The sequence below is a fragment of the Phalacrocorax carbo genome, chromosome 3, assembly GCF_963921805.1.
Source record: "Phalacrocorax carbo chromosome 3, bPhaCar2.1, whole genome shotgun sequence".
In the NCBI taxonomy this organism is placed as follows: domain Eukaryota; kingdom Metazoa; phylum Chordata; class Aves; order Suliformes; family Phalacrocoracidae; genus Phalacrocorax; species Phalacrocorax carbo.
In genome coordinates this window covers 65,115,092-65,142,260 of record NC_087515.1, presented here as the reverse complement: position 1 = coordinate 65,142,260, position 27,169 = coordinate 65,115,092, and the positions used below count along the sequence as shown (strand labels likewise).

General features: G+C 43.0%; 1 protein-coding gene across 1 annotated transcript; it reads right to left on the bottom strand.

Annotated features, from left to right (window-relative positions):
• Window positions 1-15,508: 15,508 nt before the first annotated feature.
• On the bottom strand, window positions 15,509-21,593 carry IL22RA2 (interleukin 22 receptor subunit alpha 2). The gene is made up of 5 exons (XM_064448552.1): window positions 21,548-21,593; window positions 18,543-18,693; window positions 17,548-17,726; window positions 16,102-16,271; window positions 15,509-15,664 (listed from the first exon to the last, which is right to left on the bottom strand). Exons 1-5 carry the CDS (start codon window positions 21,591-21,593, stop codon window positions 15,509-15,511), a joined length of 702 nt encoding a protein of 233 aa, XP_064304622.1.
• Between the last annotated feature and the right edge of the window lie 5,576 nt (window positions 21,594-27,169).

Here is a 27,169-nt window from a genome sequence, read left to right as displayed (position 1 = left end):
TATGGGCTGCAACACTCACATGGTTAGCTTTTTGGGGCATTTCCATTACCATGCTGTGAATAGCATCTGAAATAGCTTGTTTGAAGTAAGAGTGGACACCTAAACACTGATACAGAACTTGCACTCATTTTGACTGCAGTGTTGACTGCAGTCTTTAGTTTATTTGAATGAGGATATGTGTTTCAGGTGTGCAGTTTGCTGTACCTCAGCCAAGAACTCGCAGGAGGAAAATACATCACCACCTAAGAGGACAGGGGTATTAATATGCAGCACTCTGATAGTTGTTAATATTAGATACTCAGGTTACCATGCCCTAGAGTATCCAGGACATGCACAAGAACAGGTAGATACGAGACGTGTTATAGGGAGACATGAAGTCTCTTTTGCAGTGGCTGCTGGAGGCCAGGCAGGATACCCTCAGCATCTAAAATGTAATTGCTGCCCTGCTTCAGGTAACTGCATCCTGCCTTGGGTGCACATTTTCAGTGGAGTCCTATTAAAATTGGAATGAAATGTTGGAATTAAATGAAACTTCTAGTCTCCTGTATGATGTTTGCTCTGAAAGAGGCTGCTCAATGGTACAACTTCAACTACATTCTATTTGAACTTACCTTATAGGATGCATTTCAACACTTGAAAACATATGTTGGAGGACTCAGCTTGATAGGGCTTCCCTCAAGGGAAAACAGCTAGATGTAGGCAAAGCTAGATGGGTGACACATAATTAGATCAACCCCAAAAGTACCCATCAGCTAAGCATGATCTTAATTTCCCGTAATTTTGATGATCCCACCCTGAAAATATGTGTCAATAATGTGGTTCATCTCTATAAAATCCTGGACTTTTTGGTCCAGGAGCTTTAACGCATACCTTAGAGACACCCTACACTGATCATTACAATGCTTTGTATGTAGTCTTGACATCTGCCTACAGAGAGAAATTACAGTGCTGTTGCATTGTACTGTTGGGACCATGCTAAAATGTAAGAAAATACCCGAGGAGTTTTCTGCTTGGTTGACGCTGTGATGTTCTCTCAAATAACAGTAAAGGTAGCAAGTGAGTTTGAGCTGACTTACACCTCTCATTCGCAATCTCATGGAAATCTCATCATTGTGATACTTTTTACTTCGTCCTTTCTTACTGCGTGTTACTGACAAGCAGCAGTAGCACAAGAGGTTGGAGTGACAGGCTGACTTTAAAGGAACTGAGTACAGACATAAACTTGTTTCCAGCTGTGGTGACACCTCCTTCCAGCAAATCACATGGCAAAGTGGGGAATTTACAGGAGGACTAAAGCTGGAGGCTGACTGGGCTGCCAAGACCGCCTATTTCAGAGGTAATCAAGTATCCCGACAGCTATTTGGCTGCCTGCGTTGTGTGGTTGCTCACTAAACCCTATAAAAAACTTTTGGGCATACATTAGATAGAGGTTTCTCTTTTAAAAACTGGCTTATTCATGTCTAACCCTGCCCTCCTGGAGTTTTTTTATTATTGCCTTTATATGGTCCCCTGAGCTTTGTTATCATCACACAGCAGGTATACTGTCACTTGCTTGTCACTTCACAAATCTCACCTCAAGAAACCTTCAGCAATAGGTACTATTTCTGTACTATGGTCAAGTCATGTCCGTACTGCTCTGGTTTTGCTGCTGTGGAAAAGTTTTTAACAGTTTTAGTAATAGTGTAAAACCAAATTGTTTAAATAGCAGTGAGCACCATAAGCATCCAAGTTTCTACCAGTTATCTTCTGTCGCTGGCATGTGTACTCATAGTGTAAGAGGTTTCACCCTTGGGAAATCAGATTTTCAGCTTCTGCATCTGCTTTGTGGTCTGTTAATGTCAGCGTAGCAGGGCAGGGAGTTGAGGACCTAAGTTTGTCACGTAAATAAAACTGGAAAAAAAAAGTCAGAGTGTAGACTTTGCTATATGGGGAAACTTGACAGGTTCAAAATTCACAGGTCACCCACAGAGACTTCCTCATATAGACAAGGTGTGAGTGTCAAGAAACCAGAGGACTGTCACACTGTCTGCCTGCGGTTTGCAGTTGGCCAGGCAGCAGGGATGTCCGCTGCACTCCCCCTTCTGAGGAGATGCAGAAGTTCAAGAAGAAAGCGAGGCTTTCTGCCTTTTCAGGTTTCTTTGAAAAGATCATGGATGCTGTATTTAATGGCCAGATTTGAAATGCTTATAGAGTTTTCAAAGCAGGTTCTCATTTTCAAGCATCCAAGTGATATGTTTTTCAAGCTAACACTTACATGCATTCATTGCAAATGGCAAGATGCTCTTATGTGATCTGCTTTAGGGTGATGGGAGGGCTGGTTGTCTCTTTTGGGTACACCTATTCTCCTCCTGTCTGTTTCCTGCAGAGGTTGCTAGTCAGCAAAAGGCTTGTGTAAGCCTTTATCTGAAAAAATCTCCTGCACTTTTGCCAGGGCTCCATGGGGAAGGAAGACAAATAGGATTCATGCATTGCAACATTCAGCATTGCAGCATTCAGCATTGTAATGTTTAATTTCTGGGCATCATGCCTAGCACAGTGCACAATCTCAGGTGAAGTGCCTGACTTGCTGGGGAGAAGTCTTACTGCTGTTGCCATCTCTTTCTTATTGCCATACTCCCACGCTGGAATTTTTCTGTGTCTTGCCTCCCTTGTCATAATCTGGCCTGTTGGTACTCCCTGATTGCTTTTTTCTTGCCCTGCCCTTGCCTTCCTGACATGCTGGAGAGCTTGAACGGAGCCTGAAGCTGTCCCTGCAGCAAGCTGTTGAAAGGGAAAGGTGGCAGTGTAGGGCTTTCACCTCACCCCTGCTGTTTGCAGGACCAGGAGTCCATGGATGATGGAGGGATGCTGCTGCTCCCCTACAGGTCCAGCCTTTAGCACAGCCTGAGAGGAGCTGCGGCACTGCTGACTGCTGTACAGCTACTTGGGAGGTAAAGATGGTTGTCACCAAAATCAGGCTACTGGTGATGAGGCATGTGCCAGGTGGGCTGCCCCAGTCCCTGCTGGGTTCCCCCAGGCAGGGGCAACCCACTCACAGAGTGGTTCAGTGCACTCCTCCGGGATGTGGGCAGTGACGTGCACAGAGCAGGAGGGTGAAATTGGGCTGTGCTAATCAGGCAGCCGTATGTTGCCTGGGGTGGGGTGGCTTTCTCTAGTCTCTGCAGTAACATAAAATACCAAAATAATTACTAGTGCAAGGGAGCACAGTAATCTGTGAGAACCAGAAGCACTGGGCTGTGAAATAGCTTTTTTCAAATTTTTTGTCTCCGGCCAAGAAAGTTGCAAGTATGTTGAAGAAATACTGATTTAAACCCTCTCCCCTTAGGTTTACTTTGAGTGTTTTACAGGTAATGCTTTTTATTTTTCTTGTGAGTAAGCTTCAAGCCTTTTGGTATTTGTATCTGTACATATTCTGACAACTGACATTTATGTCAGGACAGAAAGGAGAATTATGGACAAGGCAGTGGTAGGGATGTGAAACAACTTCATCAGGTGCCCGTAGCCATAGAAAAACTATTTCTTTTACTACAGGTAATAATGCCACATGTGGCTCACTTCCAGAAAACATTTCCTCAGTAGGCAGAACAGGCATTGCTGGTTCATTTCTGTAGACTGCAGGTTTCTTACAGAAGTAGTCCCAGCTCTTCTGTAGCCGTATGCTCCTCTGTGCCTGAGGAGTCAAGTACTGTGCGAGGTAACGGTGAATAACAAAACTAAACTCACCTCATCATAAAGTTCAGCAGAGTCCAAACTGCTGCTGCTTCATCAATTTCCTTCATACATAATAGTAACATTAATAGGAATCTTTTTTTTAATGACAGCAGAAGTTAAAAAGTCAGGACATAGTGGTGGTTAAAACATCTCAAGTGTAGCTTGAGCGTCCACTTTTTTGCTGGCCCGAGAAGTTAATGAGTGGGCATTTTCTGCTGAAGCAGAGAAGGCACTTCTTTGTCAAGTGAAAATGTCTTGCTGCTTTTTTGGTGTTTTCTTCCAAGTAGCAAAAAAAAAAAAAAAAGAGGGATGTGTTTTCAGTCATTCTAGGATGGACTTAGAAAAGGGAGCTTTATTTCTGCTGCTGAGCCAGCCATTCTGTAACTTCCTGTGTCTTTTGAAAGGCAGTATGCCAGAATGGATATTTCCTCTTAAAATGACTTGGCACTTATGATTCAGGCTGACCTTTAACCACTGAGCCTGTTGACTTGTGATATAAACTCCACCATTATCTTTATTGCAAAGGAAGAATTATGTTCAAATTTGGCATTCATGTATTACTTTGATAATTATTTTTGAGTGATAGGTAGTGTCACAGCAATCCAGTATTTGAGGTCCTCAGAGCAGAGAAAACAAGGTCCAATTCCCTGCACTGCCCATAATCTTTCTGTGTAATCTTAGCAAACCACTTAGTTCAAAGGTGATTGGGTGCCTGTATATCTTTACGAACACCTCTGAATATCTTCATAGACCAGATTAGAGCCCTTCCCTATTTCACATGGATACTGCAAAGATAAATACATTAAAGGTTTTCAGGCACTCTGAAACTAGGGGTATTTGGACTACTAACTCCCTTGAGGTTGATAGTTTCTGAATACTGTGTTCTTCACAGGAACTGGTTTCCTCTTACCTAGGAAATATGAGCTCTGCTAGCTGCCTTGCTGTTTAAATGACTGTGGTCTTTGTGGTCATACAAAGACGCTCCATGTTTCAAACTTTTCTCATAGCCCAGAAAAAAAAGGTGCACCAATTAACTGCAGAACTCTTCCAGCTTATGCAACTGATGGCGTGGTGGAACTGTGGTTGATCAACCTTGGTTCATGTCACCCTTTACACCCCTGCCACAACTATTCTCTGGTTAGGATGAGTTGTAGCTCTCCGGCATTAAGTCTGATTCTTGCAAGTACATGGACTGAAAGGCTTTCTAAGTCCATGGTAGAGGAAAAGCTAGTACCAGAAGTCATTAGAGGGACCTGATGATATTTTATTATGAATGGCCTAGGGCATTTGCTGAGACAACAAAGGAGGGGTTCCACCTGGTGACCAAATGACATTGGGAAAGGGAGTTACACAGTGACCATGTTCACAATATATTTTCTGAAATGGCTGAAATTGTTAAAACTGCGATTCTGAGCTCGGCAGGCTGGGGAGGTCCTGTCTGACTGCCTGTCACCATGGCTGAGGGGACTCTCAGTCCAGACACCTTATTCATTGCCACAGTTCTGGGAATTATTTTGTCTGCATGTTTTTTCCTCTGAAAACGTGCTTCAGAGGGAAATGTTTGTGGCGGAACTGTTTTCCAAAGCATCAGTGACATGGGAAAGATTATTCAACTGAGTCATTCAGGAATAATGTTTTGGAAAACAAGAAGCTTTCTGGTTGGCTGAAAGCTCAGAGGTTAGAGGCCTCCAAATGCACAGCTGCAGCTGTGTGGGGTGTTGAGTTTTCAGCTCTGGGTTCAGAGACAGAGAGGCAATCTGCTCTGCCTCTATGTAACTAGATGAGGTTTTTCACTATGCTGAGACGTGGAAATGACTCGGTTCTTCTAGATACCATGGCTGGAGGCATTGGAAGTATCCAGTGATGAGGTCTTGTTTATATATTTTCTCAGGTTCCTTGTCCCTGTCCCCAGTCTGGGACTGAGGACCCCAGACTTCTCTCTGCTCCTCAACCGGAGGGAGGAGAGTAGCAGAGTAGCTTATGGTCACAGAAGTGATTAAGGCATTGCATTACTACTGTCTTGCCACAATAAGTCAGTATAATCCCATATATGGCTCAGCCAGACTGTTCTCTTTGTAGTTCCCTTGTTTATCTAGAAAATGTTGCCTTGGGATTTGGGATTTTGCTGCTGTTCTTTTCAGCTTTGTTTTTTTCCTTCTCTGGAGAAACAGTTGTGTGCACTGAGTAGAAATGTATCTCTTCAGAGAAAATAAAAGCAGACCTGTTTCAGGAGCAAAATCCCCTACTTGAATTTGTTTCATTCTCAGTTTTTTTATGCTTTTCTTTAAACAAATAATGTGAATGCAAACATTCATTAAAGCCTCAGTTCTGAAATACACTTTTCCAGGCACAGCTCATGCCAAGCTAGATAAACTTAGCATATACAAAGAAATTGTAACTATGGCTGCTGTTTGATTTTTTTGTTTTCCTTGTCTTTTTGAAATTGGGATTCTCTTTACCAAGCAACTCTCATTTTTCTATGGCAGCGAAATATTCACATCTGGTGTTTTTACGCAGACCATGGCTCAGATGCTCTAAGCAAGTGAATGCAGATGGCTTGTGTCATTGTGTGAAGTTAGCCATTGGATTGTGAAAGCTGTTTCAGATTTTGGCACAGCCTATAGCAAGCGAAAAGTCTGTTTATACTTGTGCTCAACAGCCTCTCTGCAGTAGTTGCGATACCACCCCAAACTTACGGTCATCCACACCCATTATGTCCAGTACCACTGACTGGTACTTCCTTGGTCCTTACCTAGAAGCAGGTTTTGCCAATAAGTAAAATGCTCATGAGGGTTAAGTATGCAGCCCCCTGAGCAATGACAGCCAACACAAGACAGCCAAGAGGGAAGAGTGACCCTCTCACTCTTTTCTCCTATTTGCCATTAGGAAACTGTAAACAGCTCTGGGTAATTCTGTGTACTCTGTATCCCCAGGATGCCCTAGGTCTTGCACTCACTGGACTGTCTGACCTTCTTTTGATGAGCTTATCCATGTTGTTCTCCAGCTAACTAAAATGCTTTAAGGCCGGTAGGGACATAATCTGCAGAAGGTCTCGATACGTGCCTCAAAACTCATTTCTACTTAAGAAATATTACTTTTGGTACAGCATGTTCATTAATACAAGCAGCTAGTTTCTGTGTTCTGTTGTGCCTGCTTGCAGGTTGCCAACTGGGTAACGTGGGTGTAATGTCTCCCAGTCCCTTCTTTTGGCCCACTTCAGTCTTCAGCTTGCTCAAGTCTTTAAAAACTAGCAGTTTGAAATACTAGCAGTGGCATTTGGATTATAAATATTAAACAGATTATTTTAATCTTGATTGTTTATGTAGGTACGCCCTGTTCTGCACTATTCACCAGCTAAAGTGAAATGCAGAGTGGGGAGTTAATACTCAGTTTGCTACATGTAAACCTCAGTAAGCTCTCTGGACCTCCATGATTATATAGCAGATGTTTCTTGGGTGGTGTTTCTGTTGTTTTCTTCTGTTCTAGCCAGCGCAGCAAGGAAATGAGGTGTTGTGAGGTGTAATCTGTGAAATTTGCATGAAGTGAAGACGAGCAGAGCCTTGCAGCAGGGACGAGGCCTGACCCGTGGTGGGGGAGATTCTTTCGTTTCAAGTCAATGTAATGCTGATATGTCAGTCTCTGTTAGTAAAGTCACAGGGGTGTCATTAATAAGAAGCAGAGGGTGATAGGAGCAACCTCAGCTTCTGATGTGAGTGTCCCTCTTAGGACTGAAGGTTGTGCAGAGCAATGTTCTCTTTCTTACCTCCTGCCTCAGATCATGGGTGTATGCTGTGTTCCAGGAAAGGTTATTGAATTATTCTGCTTTCAGAGAAATAGCACCTTACTGAAAGCATTCCCATGGTTCCCTGACTGGACTATGAGCTCTGACTGGATATGTTATATAAAGATTGATCAGAGCTGTCAAGAACATTTTCATTCCTGTCTTACTCTGGGAAATTTAAACATGACCTTGGAAACCTTACAGCCAAAGGACATGGGGTTTTGGCCATGGAGAAAAGAAACTTGTTTTATTTTTTCAGTTGAAAAACACAATGTTTGAAAGATATTTTACTAAGACGATTTTTTAACAAGTGGTTTTTTTCTTTCAGTAAAATCCCAGTTCTTCATTAGAAATATTTAGAAATTCATTAGAAATATGTCTGGAAGTGTTTTCATTGATGCTGTTCACATGCAGCACAAGGTCTTATGGAAAATCAACCAAAGCTTCTCTGCTATTCAATTCGCCCTCCCCTGTTTGGCTCATTTCCTCACCTTATCCCATCACATGACTGGGTACCACTGAACCTTGAGAGGTCATGTTTCTGACCACGGCTCACCAAGTGCTGGGTTCACCAATGAGCTACTCTTTCCTTTGATCACATTGATGGCCCAGCTCTAAATGTTACTTTTCCTACGTCACCTGGAAGTAGCTGAACACTTTTTGTTGGGATGGTCAGTCATGGTAAACGTTCCTTTAGATGGCTGCTTGTAATATGAGTTGGTGCTTTCAGCTGTCTTTAATATACAGGAAGTATAAAAATTAAGGAAAAAATCTTTCCCAGTCTAAGCCATTTTGGCCAACTTTACTCCAATGCATCACAGGAACTGTGTTTACACCCACTAATGGAGTGCACAGCTGCAGTAGGTCTTGCTTGTTCGTGGCTCTGCTTCTTTTCCGAGGTCGTAGCACAGCTTGCAGAGCAAAGAGGCACATGCCTGGAACATATACAATAATAGATTATGCCCTGTGTCTCCCCGTTGGACTTCCTTGTCTCAGGGATGTCCTGCTCAGCTCTTCCCATTGCTTCTGCTTGATCCCATCTTCTTCTGTTTCAAAACTTGAGGACTCAAAGTACCTTACACTTTATGTCATTGTACCTCCTGTTCTTTCTAGAAATCTATCTTTTGGTGGCAAATACCATTAAGGAGCAAACTGGCAAGAGATGGTAGCCTTGTGGGCTCAGGGATGGCATTATGATACATCTTGTTCTGCAGCTGAAAGGATTTTACTTATTTAATCCTTTTCTGTACTTTTGGCATAATTTTTCATGATATTTATCAGAGCGGAGCAATGTTTCAGCAGGTGCAAGAATCAGCTTCAAGAAGGTATTCAGAATGAACTTGCCAAAAAGCGGTACCAAACTGGGATCTCATTCCATTTCTGCAGTCTCTTCACATTCACTTTTCAGAGTTTTGCCTTTCCTACTCCATTTTCCACAAGATGATTAAAATGTAAAAATACTTATTGAACTGCAAAGTGAAGGCCCTTGGCATTAGAAAGGCTAACGTGCCCAAGGCACCCTGCAAGTACCATGTACACACCAAATTTTCTCATCTGTTTAATTGCCATAACCAGGTTTTCTCTTCAGATTTATTAATGTAACCCTACAAATCATATACACATGACTTCAGCGTCCAGCTTATACCCAGTAACTCTCTCATTAGTATATTACAGTAGCATTTCAGTAACTGGGGCAGACCTTCAGTCACCCAGGCATAGATGTCTAGTGCATGTCTGTGGGATGCCCCCTCATGATTTCAGCTGCCATGCCAGGGAGGTGATGGTCTCATGCAGATCCCAGGCTGTATCTGCCAGCCACGTGCGAATGTTCTGGAAACTCAGATGTATCTTAAATGTTGAGGCACCTACGTTGAGGTGATTGAGTCTCGCTGGGTGTCTATGCTTGTTTCTTGAACAGCAGGAAAGACAGACTTTCCAGGAATTGGTGCTGCTTCTTCCAATGACAAATTTCTCTCTCCAGCTTTTGAAATCCTCTGGGTAAGTAAAGGCTGTTTGCCCTCTAAGATTGCTGCTGAAATAGCTGAAATGGTCTCTGAGCAGAATATGTAAACGTTGTGTCTTTATAGGTGTATCTTCTCCTTGGCTATGGACATGTCTAGAATAGTTTTACTCCTCAGAAATATACCATTTATTTTCCAAGGCAGAAACTGTCTGTGCCAGCAGCTATACTGTGTTGCTGGCCAAATCACTTTGCTCCTCTTTTTTAAACTTGTTGAAGTACACCTTTCTGGTCTGATGCTGCACAGTCTTTGCCTCAGATTCTTCAGAGCTTAAATCAGCCTTTCCCAGCAGTTTCTTCCCCAGGTTTGTCTCTCTGATTCTCATTCCACTCAGGGCATGATTAGTGACTTCACAGACCCTCTGAAAGTGTTTGATTTGAAAGTTTTATTTGATGAAGATAACCCTATTGTTTTTCTTCCTGCTGATATCTTTTAGGCGCTTTATTCTTCACGATATAAGAAGTTGTAGTGATAATTTAGCGCAGAAATAAGAGCTCAGCCCAGTCCTATAACAATCATGTGCTTGTCAGATATTAAACAAACCCAGCGTCCCATAACAACAAATGTTAAAAAATACTTGTCTGTTGTTACAAAATGAAAAACAAGAACTTATGGCTGTTTCTTGGAAATTGGTATGATTTGTATGATTACTTACCCCCAAAGAAGGCCAAAAAAAAAAAAAGAAAAAAAAAAGAAAAAAAGGATGTGTCAGAATGCCATTTCCTGAAATAAATGAATTTAAGGACAATTTTCCAATTGCTCTTTTCTAGGTATAGCAATTAGCACAATGGCTCTTCATTGTTACCTTGTTCCTGTGTTTAAAAATAAGGACATATCTGAAGAGCGTAGTCCTCAGAGTGTGACACCATTGGGCTGAATTTTTTCAGTATTGAGGATATTTAGGTAAATCAGCATCAGGAACCCACTACTGTAGAAAAGAGCACAATAATTAAAGTCATTAATGGGTCTTCTGTATTTACTGCAGATGATGGAGCATTTTCAGGAATTGCCTTTTTGAACTTTCCTTGTAAGCATCAGGGCTTGAACTTCCCCATCTCAAGCCAAAATTCTGGCAGCAATGACTGCTTGAGCTGGGCCTTCTTCAGACTCAATGCGTAAGACTTGCAATAAAACAGCCAGTGATTTCATCATTTAGGGAATTAAATTTTAAAGTTTTTTTTTTTCTTGGAAGCACTATATAAAAGATTCTGAAAGCAAGTTGCAAAGGAGACAAACTTTCCTGATGATGAACACCGGTGTAATTTCTTTCCCTCTGCTCCTCTGCAGAAGTAACCTTGTTTTGTGTCCTGCATCCTTTGCATGAAACTAACTCTCAGGAGTTCAGGTTTTATTTTCTTCTTTATTCTTTTTTTCTGATCAGACAGATTTTACAGATTAGTATATTTGATCTTTGTAGTAAACATTGAAATCCATAGAAACTCCACAGAAAAGCCCCACCTATTTACGATTAATTCCCTGCAGTTTGGAATACTTGATAACATCTGCTAGATCTGTGGCAAAAGCCAATGTCATTTCACAACAGCACCCCACCCCTGGGCCCCAAGAGCGGTTCTTGGTTGAGATCAAGTCATGCAAGTAAATAAAACCCAAGTCCACATCTGATTAGAGCAGATCTATGGGAGGTATGAACAGGACTGGCCAGATGCTAGACCATATGATAAACACCGAGGATCATGGCATCATATAAAACTGAGCATTTATATGATACAGCTGGCTATGCATAATCTTCTCCTAATTTATAAGACTGGAGCATCTGGTCCATCGCTGTTGCTCTATCAGCTTATCCAGAGCCCTGTTCTTGAATTTCTGCTAGTTGAGTACTCTTCTGCATGCCAGTAGAATGGGAAGTTAAAGCCATTTATAGTGGGAGATAAGGTCTTACTTCATCTGACAGATAAGATAATGTTCAGCCATGGTCATGAAAGAAAGAAGGGTAGGCTCTTGTGGTGTGGTCTCCGCTTCACAGGAAGATCAGTAACTGCAAACTCTGAAAGACATAATACCTTTCTCATTGATGGGATCCTCAGCTGTGACACAAAGACTTGGCTAGACGAGGCCATTGTGACAGGCCGTGCCCATGACTGCAGACATCCCCCAGTGACACGGAAGGCAAGGGCTTACAGAATAGGTTGCACAAGTCCTGCTTTTTTTACACTGCTTGTTTTTCCCCACCCTATGCCATAGCCCTAGAAGCCAGCATTTGTTTCTTTCCTGAAATCGAAGCTAGCATTTGGCACTTTGTTAGAAAATGCCTGCTCTGTAAGTGATTAAAAACCTAAGAGCAGGATGTTTTCAGCCATGTCTTGCAAACTTATGGCCAGAAGGAGTCAAGCCAATGACATAAAAGTGTCCTGCACTGAGTAGTGTGCATGTGTGCTAACCACCGTGGAGCTGTATGCCAGCCCGGGCAGCTCTGGAGAGGTGGACCCACAGCAGATGGTCTCCTTGTGTCCATGAGGAGGAGGGGAGGGAGGGCTAGAGCTCCCTTTTCCAGGTATTTCCAAATTGACTTGCCTGCAGGAAAGCCCCAGCTGTAGTTTAGAGCACTCTTCATTCCCTCCTCATGGAGACATAAACAGCAGTGCAGCACACAGGCTAAGGCACAATGAAGTGGTTTTTAAAAACTACAGCATTGCCAAGGCTATCTAGAAGCTGCGGGTGCAGATCATCCAGCCAGTCTATGCTACAGCAAAGTACCTCTCCCTGCGGGATGCCCGTCCTGTGAGCCCCGTCGAGCATGTCTTGGGAACATGCCACTACTGCTGGTTGTGAAGAAAAACATACAGTCCCAGTCATTTTACCAGACCCCTCCCCAGTAAAATTACATGTCAGAGCAGAGCTGAAAGGAAACTTGCATTTCAAATGGAAAGAGAAAACTGGCTTCTGCAGACCATCATGGGGTTTGCAATACTAAATCCTGGTACCATCAGAATGGGAGTGGGTTGTTCCTGCAACTCTTGCGCTGCTTTCCGTAAGCCTGCATTGCTGCTGAGGAAGTGAAATCTGGTTAGCAAACATAACAGCGCAAGACTTCTTCAGACCTTTCATTGTTTTTTCCAGTATATGTGCTGCACATTTTTTAAAATTTTATAAAATTGAAAAACTTCAGGTTTCCAATGTCTCCATAGAATGCTTCAGGTACTGCTATGGCTCTGCTGCTGCTGCTGCTTCTCTTTTTTTTCCTTTTTGAGTGTCTACTTTAAGATCTGAGAGCACTAAACAGTTTCATCCTCTGCATCTGACATAGGTACAGTATCTGGCATTGTCAGAGTCTGTTCCCTGACTAGGCTTAGTAGATTGTTACCTTAATAAAGCTTTATCTTGTGTAACAGCATCAACATGATCTGCCCTAAGGAAAGAAGCGAATTTGAGAAAGAACTTGGATTACAAGTGGATGAAGTCACCACTGCTGAAATATAAGCAGGCTATTTCTTAATAGTTTGCCTGGATGGCTTTATTGTGGTTCTTCCCAGTGCAAGAGAGGCAGCAGGGCAGTGCTGGATCTGAGACTTGTCGTAGTGCTAGGTACGCCACAGAGATTTAATAAGCCACGCTTCCTGAAAAACCTTACCTAAGAATCTGTGGGATATAACAACATAAACATTTGGAAGAAATGGGAAAGGAGCAAAAAGACCAAAAAGTATGGTGAAAGAAACCCGGTTTTATGGACTAGGTATGTGAACACGGCTAGATGCCTGCCAATCTAGTCATTCAAATATGTCATGTGTTAGAATCAGATGGTGGAAATATTTAATATGTAATGCCCTCTTTCATTTTGGTAAAGGCAAGAGCAACCAGCATTCACTTACTTAAGCACAGCCTCCTCCCAAATGCCTATGCCCAGTGCCCTGGTGCAGCTCTGGGCGGTGCTGCCTCCAGGTGAGGCGTTAGTGACAGACCATGAAAAATGCTTTGGATGTGGCTTAAGTGAACTCAAGGTCTGTTACTTAAACTGAAGCGACCCACCTTTGTGCTCATGAATTAAGGGAAAAGTGGATAGTGATTAGGGAGCTCCATTTTTCCCGGGGCTTGCTTTGGCCTCCTGTGTCTGGTACACCCTCACCTCCTCTCATTCAATTTGCAATAGGAGAATGCAGTTAAGTATTAAGATTCTCACTACTTACAGACCTTGGAGATCTGGAAAAGCCACTTCACCTCTCCATCCTGCCATGGCTTAGTGGATATCTACCCAGGCCTTCCCCAAGAAATCTTTTCCCTTGTGAGATGATATATACTAGTAGGAGTAAAATCATTAGAAGTCACAGGTGATGGTCAGCATTTGTTCATCATTTACTGTGAAATGGTTGAATTAGAGGTCTCTTCCCTTGAACTGTCTGTCACTAACTGAAAGTGAGGATCTTTTCTGTTTCAGTTTAAATGAGCTCCTGCCTAATCACATACTGGTTTCACTACCAGAAACACTATGTTGAGGGCACGAGGAAGACATTGTGAGTGTGGGGTATACTCCTGTACTGTACAGTTCTTATTTTAAAGAAAGGACACTTTTTTCATCTTCTGTTGCAAACCTTTGTTCTAGAAGAAATAAAATATCTGAAATTTATATTTTATAAATTGTATTTTAATCCCATAGCTTAAAATGATAAAACCCTGGAAACAGTCTTACGGATATTTTCACAAGTGCATTTTGCGTGGGCTTTTTTTATATAGATATTACAAGACTGTTTCCTTTGTAAATGTAAATATATACCATCGTAAACTGTAATATAGGACATGCAGAGGATCCTTGGCCTTTGTGTAGCATAAAATGATTGTGATTAATCGAATCATTTAATGCAGCAAAAGTTAATTTAGGAAGTATCCAAGTATGCATTGCAGACATAGACCACATATGTTGATTTAGAGCTGGACCTGTGATGGGAGGCATCTTCCGCCATGATCACTGTAACTGGGAAGAGAAAGAGAATTGCTGCTAGACTGCACATTTAAGCTGGATAGTATTCAATTTAACTGAAAATGCAACACATGCCATTTGCCTGCATCCCTCCTGTACCTCTGCAGGTTGTTCAGAAGTCCAGCTCTACCCTGAGCTTCCAGCCTTTTACAGTACTGGGAAAGCCAGCAAAAATGCAGGAAAAACACCTAGAAACTAGCTCTCTCCTTAGCCTAAACCCACTGACCAAGACCCAGGAGAGATCAACATTATGCATCATATTGTGAAGCAGAAGAAAGAAAATCTTTTGTAGTTAGGGTACTGAACCAAGAACAGAAGGACAGTTCAAATCTGAGCTTGCTAAGGCCAGTGACGCTGAAGTCAGCTTTGGCTTAGGTCTTTTTACACTCTGTGCCTTGGTACCTGCAAGGCAAGATTGATGGTAAATCTCTCTGCTGGGCACATGATACGGGAAGATAGACCAGTGATTGAGGTAAGTAAACAAACAGATTTTTCAGATCAGCTAATTGAGGTAACTCTTGCATTTTGGCCCATGGAAACTCATGAAATTTGATAATTGAATTTATTTTTTTTTAAAATACATTACTTCTGAAGAATGGCCATGAAAAGGGGACAGGCTTATTTGAATTAAATACATCAGATAAATTCCTGGCCATAATTGCAAAGCTTGCAGCAGAATTGCACATTTATAAAGTTGGAGGTCATTCATTTTCCTAGTTAATTATTACTTGATAGCAATAAAAACTGCTTAAAGCAATACTATGTATAACTGTTTAAAGAAAGGGAAGAGGGAGATGTTTCTGAGGTCTATGCCAGCATGCAAAGAATTATCCATGACATTCCTCTAATCTCCTTGGACATATCATTCTTACATGGCGTGAAACTAGCTGAGATGATGTAAGAACTCTGGTTAATGTTGCCATATGGGATGGCAGTTTGTATGTCACACCTTTTTTGTCTCCTGTTGGAGAGTATCTGCCTTTGGTGAGGGGATAGCTCTTGACTTCCAGAGTCATCTCAGTTTCAGCTGGTGGCTTACCTGTTGCAGAGCTGCCAGCCCTGTCACTGCAGCACAGTGCACTGCCTGCTGCTGTAGACACTGCTACGGTCCAGCATTGGCACGTATGTTTTAGCCGTGATGCAGTAGCTGACTCCAGGCCTCAAATCTTCTATTTTAATAACCTTGTCTTTTCCTTCATACACCAGGACTCTGTGTTGCTTCAGACAGAGTGGAGTAAAAACAGCCAGTCAAGCACATTACCCTAGCAAATGTGTCTGTGAGTGAAGTTTGATAAGAACAGAGGATGCAGAGCAGCATGTGGACTTGCACAAAGTGAATAGCATTAATAATTTATTTATGATTTTTAAAGACAACACCACCACCCCCCCAAGATTACCCTCCTGTCCCAGTTTTTTAATCTAGGTCTTAGAGTATGAAATACTAAGTTGATGGAAAAGAGTAAAGGGAGGAATTACAACTCAATTCAATCCCATTCAACTCCTGAAAAATAAGCCTTCTTTGTTTTCAAATACTTGCACAGTCGTTGATGTTCTCACAATCCCAGAAGACTGTTTCAACTGTAAAACTAGAATGGTGTGCCCATACTTTCCTGGATTTTTGACGGTAAAAGGTTCGTGTTTGAATATGCACTTACCTCATTTAGCAAGTTGTTAATTATGAAGACTTGATATAGCAGATCATAATAATTAGTCATGGGTATCTTGCTGCCTCTCCTCCTTTTATAAGGAGAATGTGGAGCCTGGAGCTTTAGTATTACGGACTTGTTGCTATGAACCACAGTCACAGTTGGAGGTCCTATCATAGCTAAGGAAAAAAACCAAAGCTATGAACACAATCATAGCTTATAAATAATGTTTCACATAATGCAATTGGAATCCATTCAACAATCTAATGTTCCTGTTACCAAAAATATATTATGCTGTATTCACTCTTAATGTGCTGCTTTGTAAATTCTTACTTTTTGGGGGTTATTGCTTGGGACATTTTGGGGATGACGTTTCCTGTGTTGGTAAACCTATCTTTAAGCCAAACTTTTTGAAATCTCTCAGAGCTGCATGTTGCTGACTGCAGGCTGGTCAAGCAAAATGCTTTAGAGTCTTTGCCCAGATCCTCCCCCCCCGCCCTACATAACTACTACATTGACTACATAAAATAGTTATTTGAACCATTTCAGTTATGCCAAGGATGCAGCTTCAATTTTTCCTTTCAATTTTTTTTTTTCAATCTGCTTAGTTAGAAACAGCTAAGGGTTCAAGCTAGTGCTGGCATACCTGTGTATGTAGTCCCAGATGTGGGGAGACAGGCCAGCAGCTGCCCTGTGCATCTCTCCAGGAGGAGGAGGTGGCACAGGGCAAGATGGACTGTTGCTGCTGCAAGGTACTGCTTTATGTCAGAGCTTGTGGTTTCATCTGTGCAGGGGGCTCAAGGTAGTTTGCACTTCAGGGCTGTGAAGTGACCTACATTGACATTCACATTTAAATTTGCATTGACCAGGGAAAACTAGTTAATTCATGGGGATCGTACTGGTAGGTACACTGGTACTGCACTGTTTTGACAGTCCTCCAATTTCTAACATCCTCTGGCATTATAACAATTGTAATAACTAAAAGCTTTGAGTGTGTCCTTTCTAAATACACTGCAGTCAGGAAACACATAAATGTGAGAAGAACGGTGGCCACACAGCTCTTGGCTCTCACCTCCCTTTCCCCCCCCAAGCAGAGACTGTTTCCTTCTTTTCCACTTTGTGTCCAGTCCTTGCAGCAGCTCCAAAAACTGTTGAAAATGATTTTTGTAGTTCCATGCCTTGAGGAAGAGGTTGAGTTAAAAGGAGCCTGGCACTTCTGATCCCCTAATTACTGATGAGTGGCTGCTTATCTATAGTTGGTTGGCTTTCAAGTATGGGGAAAATTATTTCATCACACTACTTCATCTGAGAGCTATTGACTCACAACTTCTTTTGGTACGGCTTCATAGCTAGGAAAGGATTACTCATGTTTGCAAATTGTGAGCAGAAATTATGTATTCCACGCCACAGAAAATCCAATTCCTTTCTCAGAGAGACCCATATGTTTGCACTTACTTTCTCGCCAGGGAGTGAATCTACAGCTGAGGCTCCAGTTGGAATAGACTCCAGCTGATGCGGCTTTCACTCTGCCATAGTAAGGCTCTTGGATGTCAGAGGTCTCATTCGTTAGGTCACAGACATGGTTTTGAATCCCCCAGCAGTCATCTTTGTTTTGCCACGTGCTCTGCCCATACCTATGGAAAAAAGAGAAGGAAGGATGTAAGCTTTAGCTAGCGCCAGCTGGGTCTGTATAGATTTTTAACCGTCTGTTTTAACTCAGCGGTATTGACAAGCGTTCTGCTGTGGAAATTAGCTCCCTTCGATTTGATGACTGGGAAGATTGATTTCATGGGTGTTTGGGAGCTACAGTTTTCTGTCTTTTTTGAAAGAAACCTAAAGCAGAGACATGGGTGATCAGCCCTGTAGGAAGCCACCACAGACTTTCCCCTTAGAGAGGCAGGAGAGCTTTGGCTTAGCCAGGGTGTTCAATGATGTGCAGAATGCCAGTTTCCATCAGCTAATTTCTCAAAGGCAATAGTGATTTCAGGTGCTCACCAGGTCTGCCAGGGATGGGACTGTACTGCCTCTGAGGACCGGTCCATAGCGCTGCCTTATTTGCTGTGCGAGGCACCCAGCGGCGCTGTCGTGGGCAAGGTGGGCCACGGAAATACCTTAAATGCCCTATTGCAGAAGTAGCTGACATAGCTAGACCCGCTTCAGGCAGATGGTTGGACCTGGTGACCTCCAGAGGTCCCCTGCAAACTACATTTTTCTGCAATGCTATGGTGCAGAGCATATTGCCGGAGATGTTTGTTCCCTGCCTCACTCGGGCTGTTCAGCTGCACCTTACGGGCTGTTGGTAAGCGCAGCAACAACCGAGAGCTGGCAGCCAAGCAGGACGTGGCTGTTCCCCGGGAATGGGGAATCCCGTGTCACCTGAGAAATCCTTTTGACGTGCCAAAGGAATGGGCCCCAGTCCAGTGGGAGGCTGGAGTTTCCCTGGTACTTACACTTTATACTGCACAAAGTAGACCGTGTCTCTTGCCTCGCTGGCCCTCCCAGGCTGCCAATGCAAAGTGGTGTTGAAGTTTAACGAATGAAACTCTACCTTCTGTGGCTTAATCAAATCTTGCAGTTCTCGGTTTTCCAAAACTAAAATTGCTGCAAATAATAAGGAGTGATAACATAATGTGTTTGTCACAGACATGCTCCTCTGTATTGAAATCGGGGAGTATTGCTGCAGCTCATTTTGTTTCATGACTAGTAGACTGCAGGGAAATTAAATCTCCTGGATCTCATGTCCACAGTTTTGCAAGTCACAGTGCTCAGATCTAGCAGTTACAGAACAAACACATTTAGTATTATTAAAGGAACACTTTTATGTTTGGGGTTTTTTTTGTTTGTTTGTTTGTTTGTTTCATTTTTCCTTAGTGAGTTTACTGCTGTGAAACATGCCTGATGCACATCCCAGGAAACAAACCCTTTGGATCAATTCACAGAGCCTGCAGTAAGCAGCCCCATCAGCAGTTAAAGGCGAGTGCTCTTTCTTCCAAATCTCAGCTTTAACCTGCAGTGATTATAGCTGTTTCAGCTGTTGACACAGCCATGTTTATGAGCTCTTGCCTAATAAAAAATAACCTGACATTCACCGCTTTTCCAGTCTGCGCTACCAGAAAAAAACTGCCTGACAATTTTCAAGATAATCTGTTTTCAAACTGCGATGGTTACTGATGGCAGAATCATCTATTATCTCTGAAGCATCCAAATCCTAACATTTTTCTGGGTTTTGTGACCCAGATGGCTGCAGCTTTATCCCTGGCATATCACAGAATCAGATAAGACTTGTACTAGTTGAACTGAAACTAGTAGTACAGCCAGGAGTAAATTTAGTGGGCAACATGCTTGTTTTATCTGCATTTCAGAATCTTGAAAAGAAAAATAACAGACTGATTTGGAAGTGACTGGACTTTTGAAACCCACCAAAAGACCCAGAGATTTCTTGACTCATTCAGAGATTCAGTAACAGAGCCAGCACCCCTCTCCCGACAAAGGAAAAGAGCAGAAAGCCTTTACTTACTAGTTATCTCATCCTGAAGCAGGTGCATCAGTAAGCAGAGGGAGGAAAGCGTGATCCCCTTCATGCTTAGGAGAGCAGTTCCATGACAGAAGAGCATCTCTCTTCCTCTTGGGCATGTCTTATAAGGAAGTAATTGTTAAACACTCCAGAGTTCCCCTTATTTTTAACAGTTTCCAAAATCCCCAGTTTGGCTTTGGTTTAATCTGGCTGAAAAACACGAGAGTTGCTCTAAATTAAACACAAGCAATTTTTCTTACTTGGCAGCTGTGGTCACTCTGAAGTTTGGAACTAATTACGAAGCAACCCAGCATGAAAAAGTCCTTTCTTTTTTAGGCACTAATTCCCAAATGATGTCTGGTAATATTGCTTTATCCCATAAATTTGTCACACAAGCTTGCGTGCTTGCCACGCTAAGATTTTTATTTTATTAATTTTATTTATTTATTTATTTATTTATCAGCTTGCTAGTCTCTCGGAGCTGAAGAACACAAGAAATTTTGCTGCAAACAGGTAAAAGACCTACCCACGGGATGTCATCTGATTTGGTGGCCTGTCTTCGGGTCAAATACAAGCGGATGTAGTTTGCAGGTATGTTCACGGCAGGATGTCATTTAGGATTATATCATTGGAGGATCGAGGGGCCATGAACCTGCTGTCAGCCGTGCTGTTGGGCAGCACGTCCACACCACGCTGGCTCTGCAGAGATGCTCAGGGGCTGGGGCAGCTGCAGCACTGCCAGCCTCTAGGCAGGGACGGGAAGGCAAGCCCAGCCCATTGGGCCAAAGTGCCACTCTATGTTGGACTTTCAGACTGCCAGGAATCATATGCCCAGACTGGTGCGGGTGTGCCACGATGCTGCCTGCACAAATATTGACATTTGTCACCACTGTCCTCCGAGTCCTGCCTTTCCAATGTGCGCATCCCTGTGAGCCTGACCCCAGGGCTGGGGATGCCGGGGAACCCCGGAGAAAGCGATCTCGCTTTGTGTTAGTAAATACTTTAATGCCATGTGTGCGCCTGCCCAGTGGGAGCCAGGTTTTGTGCTCCTGGGATATGTGGAAAGCTCAGCTGAGTCGGTTGCTGGCAACGGATGCGGTGCCGCCGGAGGCAGCTGGGAGCCTGCTGGCCCTCCTGCCCAGCCTTGACCCTCGCTCCTCCCTCCCCGAAAGCTCCCCGGTGCTGACATCCACGTGTACTTTGCCACTCATGCACCGGTGCATCTGGGCAAAAGCCAGGATGCATTCTCCTTTTGCAAGCTCACATTGACAAATAGAGAAAACCCAAATTTTGTATGACGTAGCACAGCACTAAGTAATGATGCCCACCAAAGAAATAATGGATGTGAAGGCTACCTGTCTGCCTAACAGTCATCTTTACTTTGGGAAAAGGTGGAAGAAAAACACCTGTCAGGTCAGAAAAGTGCAAGCTCTGGTTCAAATAAAGGCTTTTTTTTTTATTTAAAGGCAACCAGTTATACTCAGCAAACTGAACATCATCTAATCAAGAAGCCAGCCTCGCTCAGATTAATGGGCATAGGCTCTCAGTTCACCTGATCATCTATACCTCACTATCCAAGGACCAAACCTGCAGCAGATATATTAAAATGCTAGTTGTATAGCTTTGAATAATTAACTAGTTAATGCAATTAAGGGAATTAAAGAACTGAGAAGAAATGCAGAGGAAAAAAAACCAGAATGAAGGCAGAAGGTGGAAAGGCCACCCTGCCATCACCAGCTGTGAATTTTTTATCTACCAGTTTCACTAACACCAATTTTCAGTTTTCAAAATCCAATGACCTTTAAGTAGTTCCCCACACCAAATGCAGTTAGTATTTCATCATGTTGTATGAGCTCAAGTGCAAGAATAGGGAACTTTTTTAAACCAATCACCAGACAGAAATGTCATCAAAGTTTAGTCATAGATTGTGTATTTGCTTACTTGAATTGTACCAACACACCTTCCCGTATCCTGTGTAACAGCCCATTGCCAGGAGCTGGAGCATGGAGCTTTGCCAAAATCTCTTTTGATAGCGGTTCCTCCTATGAATGCAGAGCTGAGGGCCAGCCTGCCCGGCGCCGGTGGGTTTTGCTCAGAAAAGGCTGCTCTGCCACGTGATGAAACAGGGAAAAAATGCCTATCCCATGAAAATACTCGGGGTTTTCTGCATTCTGCACTCTGATAGCGCTTTATCTGCGATTGGGCTTGGCAGTCTGAAGTAACTGGTAACTCTTCACACAATTTTTGTGATTATTGGAACAGCCACTGGTAATCCTGGGGTTATTAGCATCTGTAATATTGTCCTACTCATCAACTTCAGTCATGCTTCTTCAGTGCTTTGTGTGAAAACAGCTACAGTCAAACAAGTACCAGCTACCCACACACACCTGTACAGACAGGTAGATACATACACATCCTGAGTTTCATAGAACACATGTATGGTACATTTAAAAAGTGAAGAGTTGAGGAATACTATAGGATGATGTGCACTGCAATGCTACTTAAAATACAAATGAGAACTTCTAAAAAAATATTGTTTACAAATATGCTGAACAATGCTTTATGAAGAAATGGAAAAGGAAAACGTATTACTTTCCCCAGCAGAGTCCACATAAGTAGTTATGCTACTAGCTCATACTGAAGCATCTTTGTGATCTAAACCTTTGTGATACAGCAGTACTGATGTTTCTGTGAACTAACATAAAACTGTGGGCATGAGAACTTTTTCATTTCAACTGTTTTAGTTCAGAACTTCAGAACCCTTCTAAGCTGCCAGCACAGACTCACAGAAAAACTTGCCTTGGGAGGAGGCTTTGGAGGGCATCTGAACCAGCTTAGTGCTCAGTGCAGGGCTAATGGCAGTGTTATCCCACACTTAACCACTTCCCATGTGAGTTTTTCCCCCATATATCTCAGTAGGATTCCCCCGTTGCAACTTATGACAGCTGCTTTTTGTGTTCTGATTGGAGGCCTCGGAGAAAAGCCTGCCTTTTCTGCAAGTGTTTATATAGCTGGCAACTGTCATTAGATCCCCTCCCCAGCCATTATCTCTCCCGGCTGAAGGGACCCCACTCCTTCAGCCTTTTTGGGTGTGCCATGTGTGGCAGGATGGCCCTTCACCAGCTCAGGAGGGACTGGGAAAATGAATCACTACACAAATACAAAAAAAAAAAAAAAAAAAGGAAAATAAAACCCAAGAAAAACCCCACAGTCACCCACAGTCAGACAGGAGGGACTTTTTCCCCCTGCCCTTCAGGGAAGAGGCGTTGCATCACATGGGTTCTTATAGAGAAGTTTCTGAGGAAGCAAGGCGCACCTCACCGCGCAGTGCGTGCCTTCGCTGCTTTCTGCCCGCAGGTACAAACTGTTCAGCTCTCACTCTTAAAGGGCTTGGGTCAAGATTTTAAAGATTACAGTTTGAAATTCCCAATGCCACAGCTGCACCTCAATAGCGAGGCATTAAAGATGATCTGCTGAAGGCTCGCTGCATAGCAAATCATTATTTGCACATACAATAGTTGTTTAACCATGTGTAAGGCACTGAGTTGCACCAGGAAGTTAGTAACCAACAGTAACGTTCAGTAGGAACCGAGGTAATACCAAACCCCAAAATGGCTTGTTTAAGCCCATTGAGAAATTACCTCTTTTTCTTTAGGTTCTGGGTCCCTCACCAAATCACCTACAGACAAAAACCCACCAGCTTAGGGGCACATGGAATTAATACTCCATAGTTTGTTGGTTTTGCTTAGGTAATGTTAATTGTATAGGAAAGGCGCCAGGTAATCACTTAGCCAGCAGAAACCACAGATAAGCCTAGAAAGGTACAGCACAAACATTCCTCTTGCTTTCTTGGTCCACCTAATAAAGTAAAGAAAGTAAGGCTCAAAGCCTGGTAGCGCCAATGCTCGCTCTCTCCGACACACCGCAACCAGGAGCAGCTGAGGCAATGCCTGAAATATTACTAGTGTGGGCAGGATATGACTTGTGTGTTCCTTTTTCTTGTAGGCAGTGGTTGGAAGTCTCTTTCTGTGCCTGACCACCGAAGCCCTGTCCAGACCACAGACCGCACCAGGCTGACTCACCACGCAGTACGAGAAGGACGAGAGGTTGGCAGATGTGCACTGGGGGAAGAGATGGAAGGAACTCTGATGCCTGCCTCCAGATCTGTGATCCAGGCTTGGGCTGTAGAAGGAGCAAATGGTTCTGGTAGCTACTTTGGACAATAAAACCTAGAAAGATGCAAGCTCCAGGGATTTCCCTGGCTCAAGGGAAAAAAAAAGAAAGAAAAAAGAAACCTGCCTTTCACTCATTTCTTCTGCAAGTGGAAGTTTGTAAGCATCACACTTTCAAGCCGGTGGCTCAGTTCTGTGATTGTCTTTCAAATTCTCAGTATCCTCTCTGTATCATCCAAGGGTGAGAACTCCAGAAAAAGACACTATTTTAACAACAATCACCACCACCACCGTCTCCAAATGACCATTGAATTTGTAAACATGCCATCATTTTACAAGCTTTTTTTTTTTTTTTTAATTACAATGTCTGAGATCTTGTGTGGATACAGTCTCCTGCCACTCAGGAATCAGCGTGCTGAGCTTTTCAGGACAGAATCCTCCATGCTCAGCATAACTGGTTTTCACACTTCTCAGAGGTGTTAGTTTCAAGTTTACTGTAATGTGGCCATTTAACCAGAAAATTTAGATCTCCCTGTGTATCATAACAAGCAAAGCTTGTTTGCCAAAAATCTTTGTTCCACATTCTTTTTCTTACAATAAATGAAATTTGGCATTTCTCAGATAAAATGCTAGTTTTGCTGCACACCCTGGAAGCAGTTGATAAAGTCACTCAGTAATTAATCACCCAAATCCACAGTGTTTTGTTCTAATTTCTATTCAGATTTGGGGGAAGCAACAGGTACTACACTAATGCCTGATACAAGGCCAGGCTGCTTCCTGGGAGGAACCCGCATGGAAAAGGGATGGAGGAATAGCAAAGGTGCTCTCTGCCTCTTTGCCTTGATCCAGGTGCCAACACCATCCTCTAACCATTCAGGCAAGATTTTGCAACCCTACCTCATCTGTTATAATTTGTCTTGCATTTAATCGTCTTCGCAGCAGGGCATAATCATGACGGCTGTAGTTATAGGCCTCAACTCTACCAAATCTGGTAGTAGAAAGTACACAACACTACATACAGTTCCTGTCTTCTGGGATGGCACTGCATATGCCCTCCACCCTTCCTATAATTAACTTGCAAAAAACAACCCCCAAACACTCAAAACCCCAAAATGTAACACAAAACAGTCATACCCAGGGAAAAAAAAAAAAGCGTATTAGATTTTTATTCTTTTCATTCTGTATTTTCAGTCTGAAAGGATTCTACACGCTTTTTGTGGAAGGGTGTTTTTGAAGGGGCATAAGTTGTTTAAGCAACCTTTTTGAGTCCATGCTACTCAAGAGGTGTCGGCATAGGAAAAGGCCAGAGGAGATTTTACATTGCTGCTTACTGCTCTACTGCACACGTTGCAAGTATTCGACAACTGCAGGATTAATCTTGCAGAACACGTGGCAAGCTGGCTGGCAGAGCCACGTGGTTTGTCTGCTCTTTGTTTTCTCTGCATGTGATGTAATGCATTTCCTCTTTTAAGCTGTGGCTGGACAGTAGAAAAGAAAACTTCTTGGCCCTCAAATAGATGAAAAATTAGTTTTGAGCCTGATCAGCTCAGATGACCCTGTCATTGTCCAATTGCACAAATGGGCAAGTTAGAAAACACGAGGGTGAGAGCTGTGTTCAAATGAGATAAAAAACCCCAAAGCCTCAGGAAAACTATTTAACTGTAATTAATTCATAACAGGTTAATAAAAACCCTAATCCATTACTAAAACTCAGAGTCTGTATAATAAATTTAAATGTAGTAATTAATGCGGACATGTTATAGATTCAAGTTCCTCCATTTGTTCTGACTCTGCTCAGTCTGCACAGCCATTTCTAAAAGAATCCACATTCTTAAGGTATGACTGCTCTTACTGGAATCAGCCCAGAGGTGACACTACTCAACCATAAGAAGTCACTTGGAAGGAGTAAACATGTTGATCAGGAGTAGAAAATGTTTTTACATTGCACATTCTAGATTTGACAGACAAATTCAACAAAAGCCAGTGCAAGGTCCTGCACCTGGGGAGGAACAACCCCAGGCACCAGTACAGGCTGGGGAGTGGCCTGCTGGAAAGTGGCTCCGCTGAGAAGGACCTGGGAGTGCCGGTGGACAGCAAGGTGACCATGAGTCAGCAACGTGCCCTTGTGGCCAAGAAGGCCACTGGTATCCTGGGCTGCATTAAAAGGAGTGTGGCCAGCAGGTCGAGGGAGGTTATTCTCCCCCTCCACTCTGTCCTGGTGAGACCACATTTTGAGTACTGTGTCCAGTTTTGGGCCCCCCAGTTTAAGAAGGACAAGGAACTGCTTGATCAAGTCCAGCAGAGAGCACCTCCCTTGTGAGGAAAGGCTGAGAGACCTGGGTTTGTTCAGTCTGGAGAAGACTGAGGGGGCTTTTCATCAATACCTGTAAATATCTGAAGAGTGGGTGTCAGGACGATGAGACTATACTCTTTTCTCAATAGTGCCCAATAACAAGACAAGGGGCAACGGGCACAAATTGAAACACAGGAAGTTCCACTTAAACATGAGAAAAAGCCTCTTTCCTGTGCGGGTGACAGAGCAGCGGCACAGGCTGCCCAGGGAGGGTGTGGAGTCTCCTTCCCTGGAGACATTCAGAACCCACCTGGACATGGTCCTGTGCCCCCTGCTCTGGGTGTGCCTGCTCAAGCAGGGGGTTGGACAAGATGATCTCCAGAGGTGCCTTCCAACCCCTACCCTTCTGCGATTCTGGGAAAAATTCTTCTAACAGTAGTCTACATTCTTTTGGGTAAATTAGCATGACACATAAAGACAAATAGTTGATTTCCAAGATATATAAGAATGCATGTGCTCACTGTTAAGAAGTAAACATCACATAAATGAGATTTTTATGGTTGTTTAAACTTCATATAATCAGTAGGAGCCTCAAGGAAGCCCAGCTTTCCTTGCTCCGTAGCAATGAATCCATTCAAATGGTGTGACTAATCCTTGTCCATCATTTTAAAAAGAACATAAGGAGAGTCCCCAGGCTGAAGCAATAGAACTGGACTGAAGTTATTGCAGGCTACGTCAATAGCATCAAAGGGCAAAAAGGAAACTGCAAAGCCAATGATGTAGCCAGAATCAGTCTTTGAAGAGCTCCTGTGTGTCAGCCCTCATCCCTCTCCAAGATCAACTACTGGAGTACAGCAGAGACACCTCTTTCAGAACAAATGGACGCAAATCATGTCGTCAAAGTCAGACTTCCCCCGCTGCCTGGAGTGAGTGGTATGTCACCCAAAGAAGATCTTGACAAATGAAAAATAACCTTAGTTTAAAACAAATTCTCCTACATGTTAATACATCTGGTAAGGAGAATACAGTAACTGGCTACATATAATTACACACGCACACACTACATATATCTCCCACCATGTTTTTTGTTCATTTTCA